Source organism: Takifugu flavidus, chromosome 2 (assembly GCF_003711565.1).
Source record: "Takifugu flavidus isolate HTHZ2018 chromosome 2, ASM371156v2, whole genome shotgun sequence".
NCBI classification, from domain to species: Eukaryota; Metazoa; Chordata; class Actinopteri; order Tetraodontiformes; family Tetraodontidae; genus Takifugu; species Takifugu flavidus.
Window position 1 is genome coordinate 16134347 of NC_079521.1, and position 12298 is coordinate 16146644.

Consider the following 12298-nt stretch of genomic DNA (forward strand, 5'->3'; position numbering starts at 1 on the left):
GAAAAACGCGGCTCGGCCTTAAATTTGCAGCGGTGGTGGCCATGTGGCAGCTAACAGACATCTCCTCCGCTTCTCCACTTTGGTTAAACGTTGTGCTGCTGTAGTACGACCAAATCAATCCAAATGTGAGCAAATTGAATATCCAGATGCATCAAATTTAAAGGGGGGCAGCAGCAAAAGTCAATTCCAGTCATTCTGGACTTTAGCACAGGCCCCTTTATTCTTCCGTTGTTGTTCCCAAAGGGTTCGACTCAGGCTGCAGTGCTCTGCAGCTACAGACTTTAAAACAGAACACTCAGCAAAACTCATAATAGACCCCGTACTAATAATAAGATGCTCGCGAAGGCTCAGTTTCTCTCCATTAATTTCAGACTCCTTTCTATCCTCTCGTAGAGCAATAATATCTTCAATACCGACACCATTATTCCTTTTTAAACCCCAGAAAACTCAAACTGTGCTTAGGAATGTATGACTGTGGATTATATAACTGCTGTAGAGCTCTTTCGGCTGAGCTCCTTGCAGGTTTAATAAGAAAACTCTATAAAGCAGCAACTTTAAAATATTACTCGCTCCAGACGGTGTCCTAATCCCCAGATTGCCTTTCGGAGTACAGCGGGATCCAACTGCACTATCTCATTAGCATTCTTCAAATAATTTAAACTGAGCGGGGATTGAGAGGTCAACTACGACAACCAGGTCCAAACAATACAGCCTTGAGCTGATTATCGGAGAGGAGAAGCTCCCCTGAACTTTAATGACTCTGGAACCGTCTTCAGAAATATGGGAGAATATCTGATGCAATATCTTACCCGTTAAATCAATGTGGTGCGCTACAAGTCCAATAAGGTTCTGTTTATGCATAGACATGCACAGCAGAGCCATGGGCTATTTAAACTTTAGATTATTGAAGACTTGTCTGCGGCCGAGGCCTACCCGCAGTAGATTTTATAACAAAGGGAAGCGTCTAAGTCACCTAAAGCTGTGGCTCCGTGCACGGTGCACGCACACACATTCTAATCTATAATGTCAACAGAACCAGGAGATGCAGGAATACACAGACCGCTGTGATGGATTAAAACTCACCTCTGTGTGGTCTCATCATCTTCCCCATTCCTCCCAGAGGTAGATAAATCAACCATCTGGATGCTCCAAATCACCTCTTATCTAACAATAATCGAGTCTGCCAATCCATAGATAGCCAAAGGATTTCAAAAATGGAAAAATGGTACGGAGGCTACAGCTGTTCCATTAAATTCATGTGCCAGTGACAGCAGCAGGTGAGGCACATCTAAATGTTAATATCCTGCTGCTTCCAACAAATATGCTAGCTAATGAGCTGACTTGGTAGATGCAGTTTTTGCCAAAGTAATGACATAAGTGGCAGCAGAGTGGGAGGAAGAGTCCCCACACAGCAGGAGGTTGGGTACAAGAGGGTTTATAAGCGCCTGCATAGGCGTGATCCCCCGATCCAAACATACACACAGCTAACCTCAAAGCTACCAGTGCTAAAAAGGTTGGATTGAGAGTTTTGGATTATCTAACTAAGCTCTCACTGTTCTTTCCATCAAAGGCAGCTGTAGAATTACTGTAATTTCACCCTTCATAACAGTCGCACGCATATAGTTATTCATTTTATCCATTTTAATTCAAAAAAATCTTTTCGACAGCGGCTGACAGGAAGTCCTCAAACCTCCGTGGCAGAACGGAACGTATATGCTTCAAAACAACAGAAGGGTTTGATATGTAAAGATAACTGTTTCCTAGATCTCTAAACCTTCCTCCTGTCTTTCCTCCTTCCCAGTGTGACCTGATTCACTAAGGCTGTGAAAGCGATGTGAACTCATTAACGTGCTAATGGAATAAACACCTCAGCACTTCTAAATGACACCAGTGAGCTTAAGAAGGAACGAAGGACAGACAGACGGATAGTAAAAACCTCCAAAAGGCCAAATAACCACTAAATATCGCAGCTATTAACCGCATCTGGGCGGTGTTATATAAGACGACACGTTTGTGCTTCTGCACGGCTCACAGCTTCTGTTTCTAACGAAGCATCGAGGGGCAAATGGATGATCAGAACACACGGGCGCGACGGCCGTCTGAGTGAATAAAAGAGCATAAATCTGGAACGACCTTGCTGAGCTCGCGGCGATCATTCAAATCCAAATTTGAACGCTGAAGGGCAACTTTGATTGAATTCAAAATAAACGCGTAACAAGCATCCGCAGCGAGCGGAGTCACCATCACGCCATGCTTGGGGGTGAGTCAGTTATCCTTGTACGTTTCACAGCGCTGAAATAATAAAGTCCCCGCCTCTTTCAGAAGATAAAATCAGTAGATCAAAGGCCGTTCTGTTCCAACCAAAGACTCCAGGAAGCAGAGCTGAGGTGAATCTACAGGTGTGTAAATCTGACTGGAAACCACCGATTGTGGTTCCCTATCCAGACGGTCAACAAAGACAAGGTAAAGCTCACAACCAGGTTGGAAGCATTGAGGGCAATATTTAGCCGTGATTGCCGTGCGTGTAATTTCTGTAATATGGGGAAGCTCAGTGTCTGTGAGGCTGAATAGCAGAGAGAATAAATATAGAGATGATCTCATCTGGTGGTACAACTCTTCCACAGATGGTGAATAATGGAGCAACAGGACAGCGACTGATGATTGAAAGCAAGGCTGCCTACATTCTCTCACCCTCAATATCTCCATCTGCACATTTTCCTGATTGTATTAAAGCGGATGAAATTACCCAGTATATTTTATTGTAGGGGAAAATAAATGCCCGACACTTTGTTTGTTTTGGGATTTGAAATGTCATGTGGGGGTGGTAGGAAAATAACCCGCACATTAAAATAAAGAGAGTAACTGTTGAGGTGGGGCTTAAACTTGTTAGTCAAAGGGTTATAATCAGAAGCCAAAGGAGATTTTTTCACAGGTGAACTCATCCATCTGTCATCATTATAAATTACTGCCTTTAAAATATAATAATATTCTTACTGTAACACAAATATCAGAGCACATGCTGCTTAATCAGAGCCTTTAATGATCTTGGCAGCCCAAGTTTGTGCCAAAGGGCAGAATATGATATTACTTCTCCGCCTGCGTGAACATGAGCAGAAAATTTAAATATCTGTTGCCTGAACTGGCACCGAATCCTTACAGACATTGAGCACGATGTTTTATAGTGGATTCCTGGATTTGCACGAGCACCTCCCCACCTCTCCCCGTTTGCTCAAGGAAGTTCTTTTCCTGCAGTCGGACCTTTAATTATGTCACAGTTTTGCACATTGTTGTTCATTCTCAGAGACCTTGAGCGACGAGGATAGACAGTTTTTTATCCCGCTCTGCCCCCCCCTCGGAGTGCAATTTAGTATCCTCCCACAGCATCACGAATAAGATCCCAGCGGGCTGCAGGAAAGGTGTTTGCCCTTCAATGCAGGTGCTGAATAGAGAAGAAGCCCAGGCTACGGAGATGGTGGCGGAGGACAGTGCAGTGAAAGGAGGAGCTACTAGAGCACAACGTTAAACACAACATGATGCACGCGTTCCCCGAGGCCTCGCCGTTCTGTCGAGGGTCCCCCCCACACACACTTTCTTCTATAAGCAGAATTTACTATCGTCTCTTTGGTCTTATCCTCTCCTCTGGTCCGCTGCTGTGGACACATCTGACTGCTCTCATTCTGCTTGTTCTCCGCAGCAAAGACCCCCTTCAAAGAGCTTTACATTTCCCCCCCTAATTATAAATAATGAAATGCTGACTTGATGTTTTCAAAAAAAGAGCTATTCTGCTGCCGTGTATGAAGGTTATTTCCACAATGGATCCCCATAAAAGCTGATGCTGTTATTTAGAATTGACAAAACAAAACAAAACATCAAATCTAAATTTGTATGCAACAGATTATAAATGGGTAGACGTGTAAGATGGAACCAGGACAGAATGTGTTTCTCCATGGATTGATGTGGACAGACACTTGAAAGCAAACGTTAGGTGAAGCAGAGCAGACCACTGGAGCTGCCCCCCCCACTCTGAAAAACAAACACACACACACACACACGCACACACACACAACGCCTGTCAGTAACTGGTACGGAGCTGGCACCAAATCCAGAAATCTAAAAGCTTTTTTGATGCTCGCCCTCCACAGTGCTGATGCGTTTTCAACTACAATCTGGGACTGGAACCATGTGTGGGAGGAATTCAAGCAAGAAACGTTACGCAAATACCGAGAAACGTGGAATTAGAATGCGTGTCTCAAGTGATGACAGGGCGGGGGTGTTTACTTCAACCACGCATTGGCTAAATTGAAACATTAAAGGCATTCACAAATTAATGACCTTCCCCACCTCCTCACACACTGAAAGGCCTCCAGCAACGATGTTAGAACCGGATGGACCCAGCGCTCATGCTGTTTATTAGGTCGTTGTGTGAGGCGGAATCAGGCAGCAGCACCGGAGATTTTGAAGTTATACAACCTGAAAAAACGAAACGGTTAAGGCAGCTTTTGGCATCGTTCTCCGCCCTGTTCACCGATGCTGGGAGCAGATCGGAGCGGATCTGTCCACAACACCCTCCGGTTTACGATCACAGCCGCGACCACAGCCGAAAGCGCGTCCGCACCACATACATTTACTAAAACCGCAGTCATATACATTCATCTCCTACCTGGAGAACGTCACATGCAGATGGAGTCACCTCTTCTCGGGCTTGCTGAGGGCTGGTCCGCGCTGGTCGAGCATCACCCGGCGTCTGTTTCATCCACACGCAGCGTACGGAGCCTGACAGCGGCGCCCCGGAACGAGCATAACAGCAGCCAGCACACTGCGGCTCTCTGGTCCGGGATGATCCAGCGACCGAGCTACACCCCGCCCAGCGGTCACCGACGTTCGGACAAAAGAGACGGATGCAGCCGCTTCGGTTGGCTGCTGTTCCAGATGGGAGAACCAAACGTTGGTTGATAGTTAGCTATAGCTCTCCCACACAAACAAACACGCCTTATTATCTATGCATATTTTCCTAAATTGATTCTTTTACTGTGCGATTTCCACTTTTGTAGGTCAAAAATAAATACGTCACGTTGTTTTAAACAGGGCAAAACTCAAAACCATAGAACAAGAACTAACTAGCTATGATGTATGCGACTTTATTTGCTTGCCCGCAGTCAAACCCATAATTTTATAGCATTAAAAGAAATTCATAATTTGCTGAGTGACACAAACATTAAATTAATCCACAGTATACAGTTGAAATAAATGTTATTGTTTACTTTGAAGCAGCTTCCAACCGAACAAAGATGGCGGCCGGAAGTGAATCAAGCAAACAAAGTTTACATGAAATCTAAATAAACTACGTAGAAACATTGACATATACACCCATAATAATAAAATGAAATAAAGTACATAGAATAATCATTATTTCCTGCAGTCTCTGTGAATTTTCAGTTTCAAAGATGACGATTGAAAGGTCATATTTGAATAATGACTGTCCTAGTCCAAGTGGGCAAAATATTAAATGTAAATTCGACATTATCTCTATGGACCTATTAAAATGTGATCTCCATTCTATGATCTTTACAAAATTTTCAAAAAAATTATTTTTCATTTTGTTTTTCATGTCAAACATTATGCTTTCAGCAAGTTAAGGTATATGCTGCTACTACTTCTACTACTACTAATAATATAATGATAATTAAAATAACAACAATATAATACCACTATATTATTATTATTATTATATTATTATTATTATATTATTATTATTATTATTATTATTATTATTATTATTATTATTATTATTATTCAGTTAAGAATCCTGCACTGCCGCCACGTGGCTGAGTAGTGTCATTACATTTGAAGCTGAGGCTCCATTTGTGGGTCGTTTAAGATGACAAAAAAGTTACTCAAGATGTACTAAAAAGGTGCATAGTTAAGTTTTTCGTACAGTTTAGTGTAAAACAAGCTGTATACATTAGCTAATGTACAATAGATCTGCACAGAAACTAAATTTTAAAACTTTAGAAGACTTAAATAAAGACACAGTACTCGGTTTCTCAGGATGCATTCATTGCAAGTAAAAATCAAGATTCCACTCTTACACTTAGAGACCTTGAATTGTGGCTCCTGGCAACATAGGCAGTGTAACACTGGTATGTAGTAGAAGTCAGAGCAAAAGCGTGATTATATCATACAACATATAGTATGTTGATTTTTTAGAATTTTTCTGAAACTGCACTGTGAACAAAGGCAGACTCTTCTTGTGATTGCAGGTGGACTAATATTTAGAAGGAAGCCCCTTTGGTCTGAAATGGTTAGGATCGCCTCCATTCCTGCCCCAGCGGTTTGCTCTCTGATCGGCTTCAGAGTCTTCTGCATGGCGGCCCCTCGCTCTCTGAATCCCTTCCCAGGTATTGCTGTCACAGAAACCCATGCATGAGCAGCAGCACATCGTGACCATGTGAGACGATGCAAAGATCCAAACACTCACCTGATCACCGCAGCAGCCACTCTCCCCCCCGCTCCTCTTGCGGCAGCATCGGAGTTTCCTCTGGCGTGAAAGTATTTGTCCGCGCCCTTCCAGTTGGCCTCCCTCATATCCCTGTAGGCTCGCAACATGTCAGCAGATCCTGCAAAATTCCCATGCAGTCAATGTAAGAAAATGCAATTATGATTTAATTCACAGCGATAAATTTCAAGCACCTGACCTTGAGCAAACTGCTTCATGAAACCGCCTGACTGGGCATTCGCTTCCACAAGGAGAGCCAGAGCAATCACTGCCAGAAGCATCTTCATTTTTGCAGACATCTTGAAAGAATAACAAAACACTTGCATGCACTCGTTTCTTCCTGGAAATGTTCAAAAAATATATAGAAAATTATATATTTTACCGACATTTTACTCAGGTTGGAAGAGTCGATTTCAATTTTCTCTTTTTGTGCAGTCTTGATCGTTGGAGCTCTTTGTTGGGTGCCTTTCTGGGGAGAGTTGGACTTTCTTATATATTTGCTGTTGCGCCCATATAAGGAGCTGCCAGAAGAATCAGCAAAACACCGCGAGGGGTTTCCTGTCTGGGAAGATATCATGTTTGCTTCCGCTTCGTCAGAACTGTAAAGTCCAAACGGCCGTGTTCTGTTAGTTTGTTTCAAACATGCAAATAAAAAATACATGAGAAAATAATCATGCAATAGTGGACAAATAAAATACACAACAAAAAAAGCATGAAAATGAAAGTTATGACCTACATATCCAAAAAAACGGAAAGAAGTAATACTTATTTAATACCACCCCTTCCTGACACATCTATACCATAATTACTCTTATAGACATTCACATATACAGACCTATACTCTCCCTACTCCTACATAAACTAGAAGTAACTCCAGCAAATAAGAAGATTAAAGCCCGCAAAAAAGAAAATGATGAGACAACTAAGTAATTAAATAAAGAGGAAAAACTCTCAGACTGGTGAGGATGTTTTCCAGGTCAGAAACTTCACTTTTTTTTCTCGCTGCCGAGAAAGACCATAAAAATATGGCGAGGACGTTGTCAAATTGTGCAACGGTGTCAGTTTCTATGGCAGAGACCACAACAGGCTTTATTTTTGGTTTAGTGCATCTTTTTTTTTTAGCCAACATCTGTCACAGCCCCTTTTCCCCAGTTCCCTCCTGTCCCAGTACTTTTCCACTGCCCTGCTCGCACCACACCCTCTGATCACCACACCTGCTCTCAGTCACTGATCACACACCTGCTCTCACTCACTGATCACACACCTGCCCTCACTCATCAATCAGCTCACCTACCAGTGTATATATTCTCCAGCCTCACACTCACTCAGTGCCAGATTGTTCTTCTGCTTTCATGCGAGACTTTCCAGCGTTGTTGCCCTGCCGGAGTACCTGTGACTGACCCTGCCTGTCTTTGTTCTGCCTGCCTTGCCTGTTCCCCGGACAACCTACCTGCTTTCTGCCCCTGACTACGACTTCTGCCTCAGCGTCTCTGGTTCCTGTCTGCTCACCTGGTTTAGACTTCTCCGCCCGGCCCCGACTTCGCTGCTGCTCGTCCCACTCCCCGAGCCTGCAACCCATAGACTTTGTGCGGGCCCAGAGCCTGAAGAACGGACTATTTCCTGTGTTTCCTTGTCTGCCTGAGTTCCTGTTTGCCCGTGTGTTAATAAAAGTCATTACTACGGTCCAGCTTTCCAGAGTGCTGCATTTGGGTCCAAACTGCACCCGTCACAACATCACCACCAACTGTAGTTTTCTAGCATAGAGAAGAGGTCAAAGGTTGATTATGATTTGAAGTAAAACTCTTTAAGAGGGTATTCTATGATGCTTCAATACTCACCTGTAGACATAGAAATGCATTCGAGTGCATTAAAGTTATAATACTGCTCAAACACACACACACACAACCACAGAGCCCCTCTGGTGAGAAAAAATTGCATAGCAACGCGATAATTCAACTTCAGCAGTGGAATTGTTGTCTATATGGAGCTGTTTTAAAGTTGTGCTGTGGATGAATGATGAAAAAGGTAGGCTAATTATGGCCAGCTTTTGTAGCCGGGAGCAGCTTTGTTATTATTGTCATGGCGACTGTAACGTCTACAAAGCCAACTGTTGGTAAGGCTGAATAAAAGAGGGCTCCTGCATCTGCGATCCCCCAAACTCCTCCAAGGGCTGTATAAAGTGGCACAGAAACCACCGATGCAGATTCCACATGGCTTTAACTTATAAGAATCGACGCGCCACATATAGTTACCGTAGGTAGTTAGGTCCTCCAGCAGCTTACTGCCTGTGGTTTAGTCATGTTGAAAGCTAGGACTTCCTTTGCCCGCGTGTTTTGAGTATCAGAATCACTCCATGCCTAACGGCAAGTGACCAAAGTCATTATAATTCATCATTAACTTAAAACACATTGAAATCAATTCAACTTGTCCGTGTTAACAGTCTGCAGGGAAATGACTGCATGAATTATCTGCGTGGAAGAGGTTTTAATGTCAGCTCTGAATCAACGACGATGGCAGGCTGCTCCAGAGAGAGGAACAGCTGTTCAGCATCAAGGACAGAAAGTTAATATGAAGTTTTTGCTAGCTTGTTTTGTCCCTTGTGCCACCTTTAGGCAGGGTAGATACATACTGCATTCAGTCAAGACGCCGAAGAGATAAAAGCATCCGCATAAGTATCGCGAAAAGCTGCCTTAAGTTGCTGAATACCCACACACATGCACCCCCCCCCCCCCCCCCCCCCCACACACACACACACACACTCGTTCTTTTCTAGAACAAGATGAAATAATCTTCAACATTTTCAGGGCTTCTTTGTAGCTGCTACAACCTTCAACACTGGGTTAACAGTTTTTAGCCTCTCAAGAAGTCAGAGCAACAGAACAAGCGTGCGGTGAGAATGGACGTGTTTTTAAATCTGTGCCCATTGCGAGTAAGTGATTTCATAAGCAGTTCTGCCCAGAATAATCTCCAATTTTAGCTTTGCATCGCTACTATGGGGAGATTTTGAAATTGTGCAACTCACTCAGGCTTTGGTTTCTATCTGTTTAAAAAAGAAAACTGAGCTGTTTCCTCTAAAACCAAGTCGAAGGACAACAACACAAAACACATATAAAATCCAGCAAATATGGAACATTTTGTATATTCTGATCATTATATATAAAGCCCATCTCCACAGAAGACTGTAGAGCTTCAGGATACGGGTTCAATTAAATAAACGCAGCAACCCTTGAGCCCCATAAAGCATAAAGACTGTCAAACTAAAACTGTTGTTTTACTCAGAACTGGAAATATGTTTGAACAATACATCACGGTCTTGAGGCTGTTCTTCCAATCAAAATGCTGCGTTCCTGTTTGATACTTCCGTATCTGATTTGGAATCATAGGATTTGATTTTCATGCATGCAAACTGAAACTATGTTGAGAATATTTGCAACACTGGGGATAAAACTGTAGCTGCAGAAGAAAGTGTTGATACTGAAACAGTGACACATGTCACGGGGACTAGGTGATGAAAGGGGAGAGAGTACAGGTGAGAAACAAAGCTGATGTAATGTCGAGTTGGAGTCAGAAATAGATTTCAGACATGTGACACTTTTTTTCCAGGACATCATAAATTAACTAACGGATCTGTCACGTCCCACCAACCATAGGATGGTAGACAGAATTAATGTTTTTATCCGGACTGAACTCAGGAAGCCGTGTGGAGAGGCACTGTTGCCCTGAGACATAAATGAACTCAATGGTGTAAAAGGACTCTTGTGCACGCTGTTTGGTATGACGTCTGTCTGCCGCTAGAGGTCGCTAGTAACCCAATTTGGACACGCGCTCTCCGGACGAACGTGAACGGTAAGTCAATGTGTCCTGTCGAGTCTACGGGCCAACTGGCCGTAATGGCGTGACGGTCATGATGAAAACACACACAGGCGTCTGTTGACGTTGATGAGAAGCTCAACGCGCGAGGCACAGTGGCAAATGTTGGCCGCCAGTTGTGCGTAAAAAGCGGGCCTTTTGCGCACATCGGTCCCCACACGAATCCCATCGATTACGGACAGTGAGGCGAGGATGATGATGTGTGAGAAGCGTGATTTCATTGCACCGCTGCTCACATTATCAGCGATATGGTTATACTTCTGCTGTCACATGCGCTCTTTTCTGTCTGACGGAGTAGCGAGCGACAGGTCCGTGCACTCACTGCACGGAGCAGAAGAATGGAACCATCCGTCTGCCTTAATTAGCAGTATCATCGCAAAGGGTGGATACAGTAACTTGACAGCTATATTTCACGGTCCCTTTCGCCTTTTCTCAGATAAATGTGAGCGTAATTGGCCGATAAAAAGCCAATTATTCTTGTGGATTTCTAAATTTGTCACTGTTGGAATCACACCCCGCCGATGTAGTTTCGAAATGAAGCAAAGACAGTGTTTGGAGCTCGGAGACGGGAGCCAGAGGAACGGTCAACAGCGCGGAGGGCGCACAAATTCCGCGTCTCAGCTGAGTAGACGACCTCCTACCGACTTACTTCACATCACCCCGCCCGTCTGGCTGCCGTCTCCTCCCTAAAACCTCCGCCGCCACCATCCCCGAGAGCGGCTCTGTGCTGTGGAGAGAGGGAGGGAGGGAGAGAGAGAGAGCAGAAACAGATTGACAGAGAGAAAAGTGAGGGAGAAATTCACCCCAAGCATCAGCGGGATCACCTGCTCCTCCTTTACAACAGGGGGAAGAGGACGCGCAAGTGCAGGCGCGTCTGGATGCCTGACGCCTGCCGAACAAGACAATAAAGGAAAACCCGAAATTGGAATAAGAGTTTATCTTGGGAACTCTTTTGAGGGAAAGCAAAAAACAAAACGCACGGCTTTGCTGCGTGAACGAGACAGCCTAAATGAGTAGCGCATGGTGAGAAGAGTCATGCATCTCAACAGAGAAGAAGACAACAACGAAGGTGAGTTCAAGATTGTAGCGGCCATCGGCGGAGGATGTTGATCCAGACTCTGCGTGTAGTTCAAAGCTCTCGCGTTGGTTCCCGCTTGCCCTTGAGTGTGTCAAGTAATGATGCTGTGGTGGTTCATTCCAACAAGCGGGTGGCATATTGTTGTGATGCATCTGTTACAGCCGGGGGGGGAGGCATTGCACGACAGAAACGAGGAAGGAAGGATGATATATCCCAGTCGCCGTGCGTGCGTGCGCGCGTGCGTACGTTTGTTGGCGTGTATGCCAGACACTTGGGCACTTGTTGTGCTCAGCCGGGAGGTGACCCGAGCACAAACGCACAAGGTCATCCATCCACGGCGTGTTCGTGTGCTTCCGAGCTTCCTGCTTAGCGCCGCCGTCTCGGTGAACGGACGCCGATGTGTGCCCTCTGCTTGGGGGGGGGGGGGGGGTTGTCTGGGAGCAGACGCGTAACAACGCAACCATCCCATCAGCATAGGTAATGAGGCTGCTTCTGTTAGATGGAGTCGCGCAGGAGGATTTTCCTTTGACTCTCAGCCTCTGAGCGCGGGGGTCGGGGTCACCGACTAACACCTGATGCTGCTGGAGATTTACATCTGCCTGGCTCTCCACATGACGCAGCCTTTGAGTCTTAATGGGAGACGTCAAATTACCACTGGCAACAGGAGCAAACCACACCCACATGGTTAAAAGCAGTTTCTACTAATTGGTGTGGTTTAATAAGGCCACAGTCTGAGAAGCACTCAACGGGTCATTTTAAAACTGTAATCGACCTCAGACGAGAAACAGGCAGCAATATTTGTAGGTCAGTAGTGAGGACACGGGCCTGCCTTATTATTCCTGCAAACTCTCACT

The 12298-nt window shown here is 44.7% G+C and overlaps 3 protein-coding genes and 1 long non-coding RNA gene across 13 annotated transcripts in view; 2 read left to right on the top strand and 2 right to left on the bottom strand.

Moving 5' to 3' along the window:
* apba2b (amyloid beta (A4) precursor protein-binding, family A, member 2b) overlaps window positions 1-4811 on the bottom strand; it is a 29423-nt gene extending 24612 nt beyond the window's left edge. For 2 of the 5 annotated variants that reach the window (XM_057024774.1, XM_057024769.1), the window contains exons 1-2: window positions 4661-4794; window positions 4342-4470 (exon numbers count right to left, since the gene is read on the bottom strand). The gene's annotated coding sequence lies outside the window, so the exon portion shown is untranslated. Of the gene's footprint in view, window positions 1-4341; window positions 4471-4660 lie in introns of all 5 variants that reach the window. The other 3 variants (XM_057024764.1, XM_057024762.1, XM_057024785.1) reach the window with 2 other exon arrangements.
* A 5-nt stretch (window positions 4812-4816) lies between these two features.
* LOC130521472 (uncharacterized) lies at window positions 4817-7063 on the top strand. The gene is made up of 3 exons (XR_008949339.1): window positions 4817-4955; window positions 6261-6398; window positions 6932-7063. It is a non-coding gene; the product is annotated as an uncharacterized LOC130521472 (long non-coding RNA).
* saa (serum amyloid A) lies at window positions 6037-11310 on the bottom strand. Of its 6 annotated transcripts, XM_057025042.1 has the most exons (6): window positions 11191-11310; window positions 11016-11093; window positions 6879-7058; window positions 6696-6795; window positions 6479-6617; window positions 6037-6404 (listed from the first exon to the last, which is right to left on the bottom strand). In XM_057025042.1, the coding sequence occupies exons 3-6, from the start codon at window positions 6882-6884 to the stop codon at window positions 6266-6268; spliced, it is 384 nt and encodes a 127-aa protein (XP_056881022.1). In that variant the 5' UTR covers window positions 6885-7058; window positions 11016-11093; window positions 11191-11310; the 3' UTR covers window positions 6037-6265. The 6 variants fall into 6 exon arrangements, with proteins under 6 accessions (XP_056881022.1, XP_056881021.1, XP_056881024.1 ...); XM_057025041.1 differs by lacking the exon at window positions 11016-11093 and having other exon boundaries at window positions 11170-11293; XM_057025044.1 differs by lacking the exon at window positions 11191-11310 and having other exon boundaries at window positions 6883-7058; window positions 11016-11138.
* Window positions 11153-12298, top strand: part of syt7b (synaptotagmin VIIb) — a 59000-nt gene continuing 57854 nt past the window's right edge. The window contains exon 1 of the mRNA XM_057024882.1: window positions 11153-11435. Within this exon, the coding sequence (XP_056880862.1) occupies window positions 11387-11435 (49 nt within the window). The 5' untranslated portion in view covers window positions 11153-11386. The remainder of the gene's footprint in view (window positions 11436-12298) is intronic.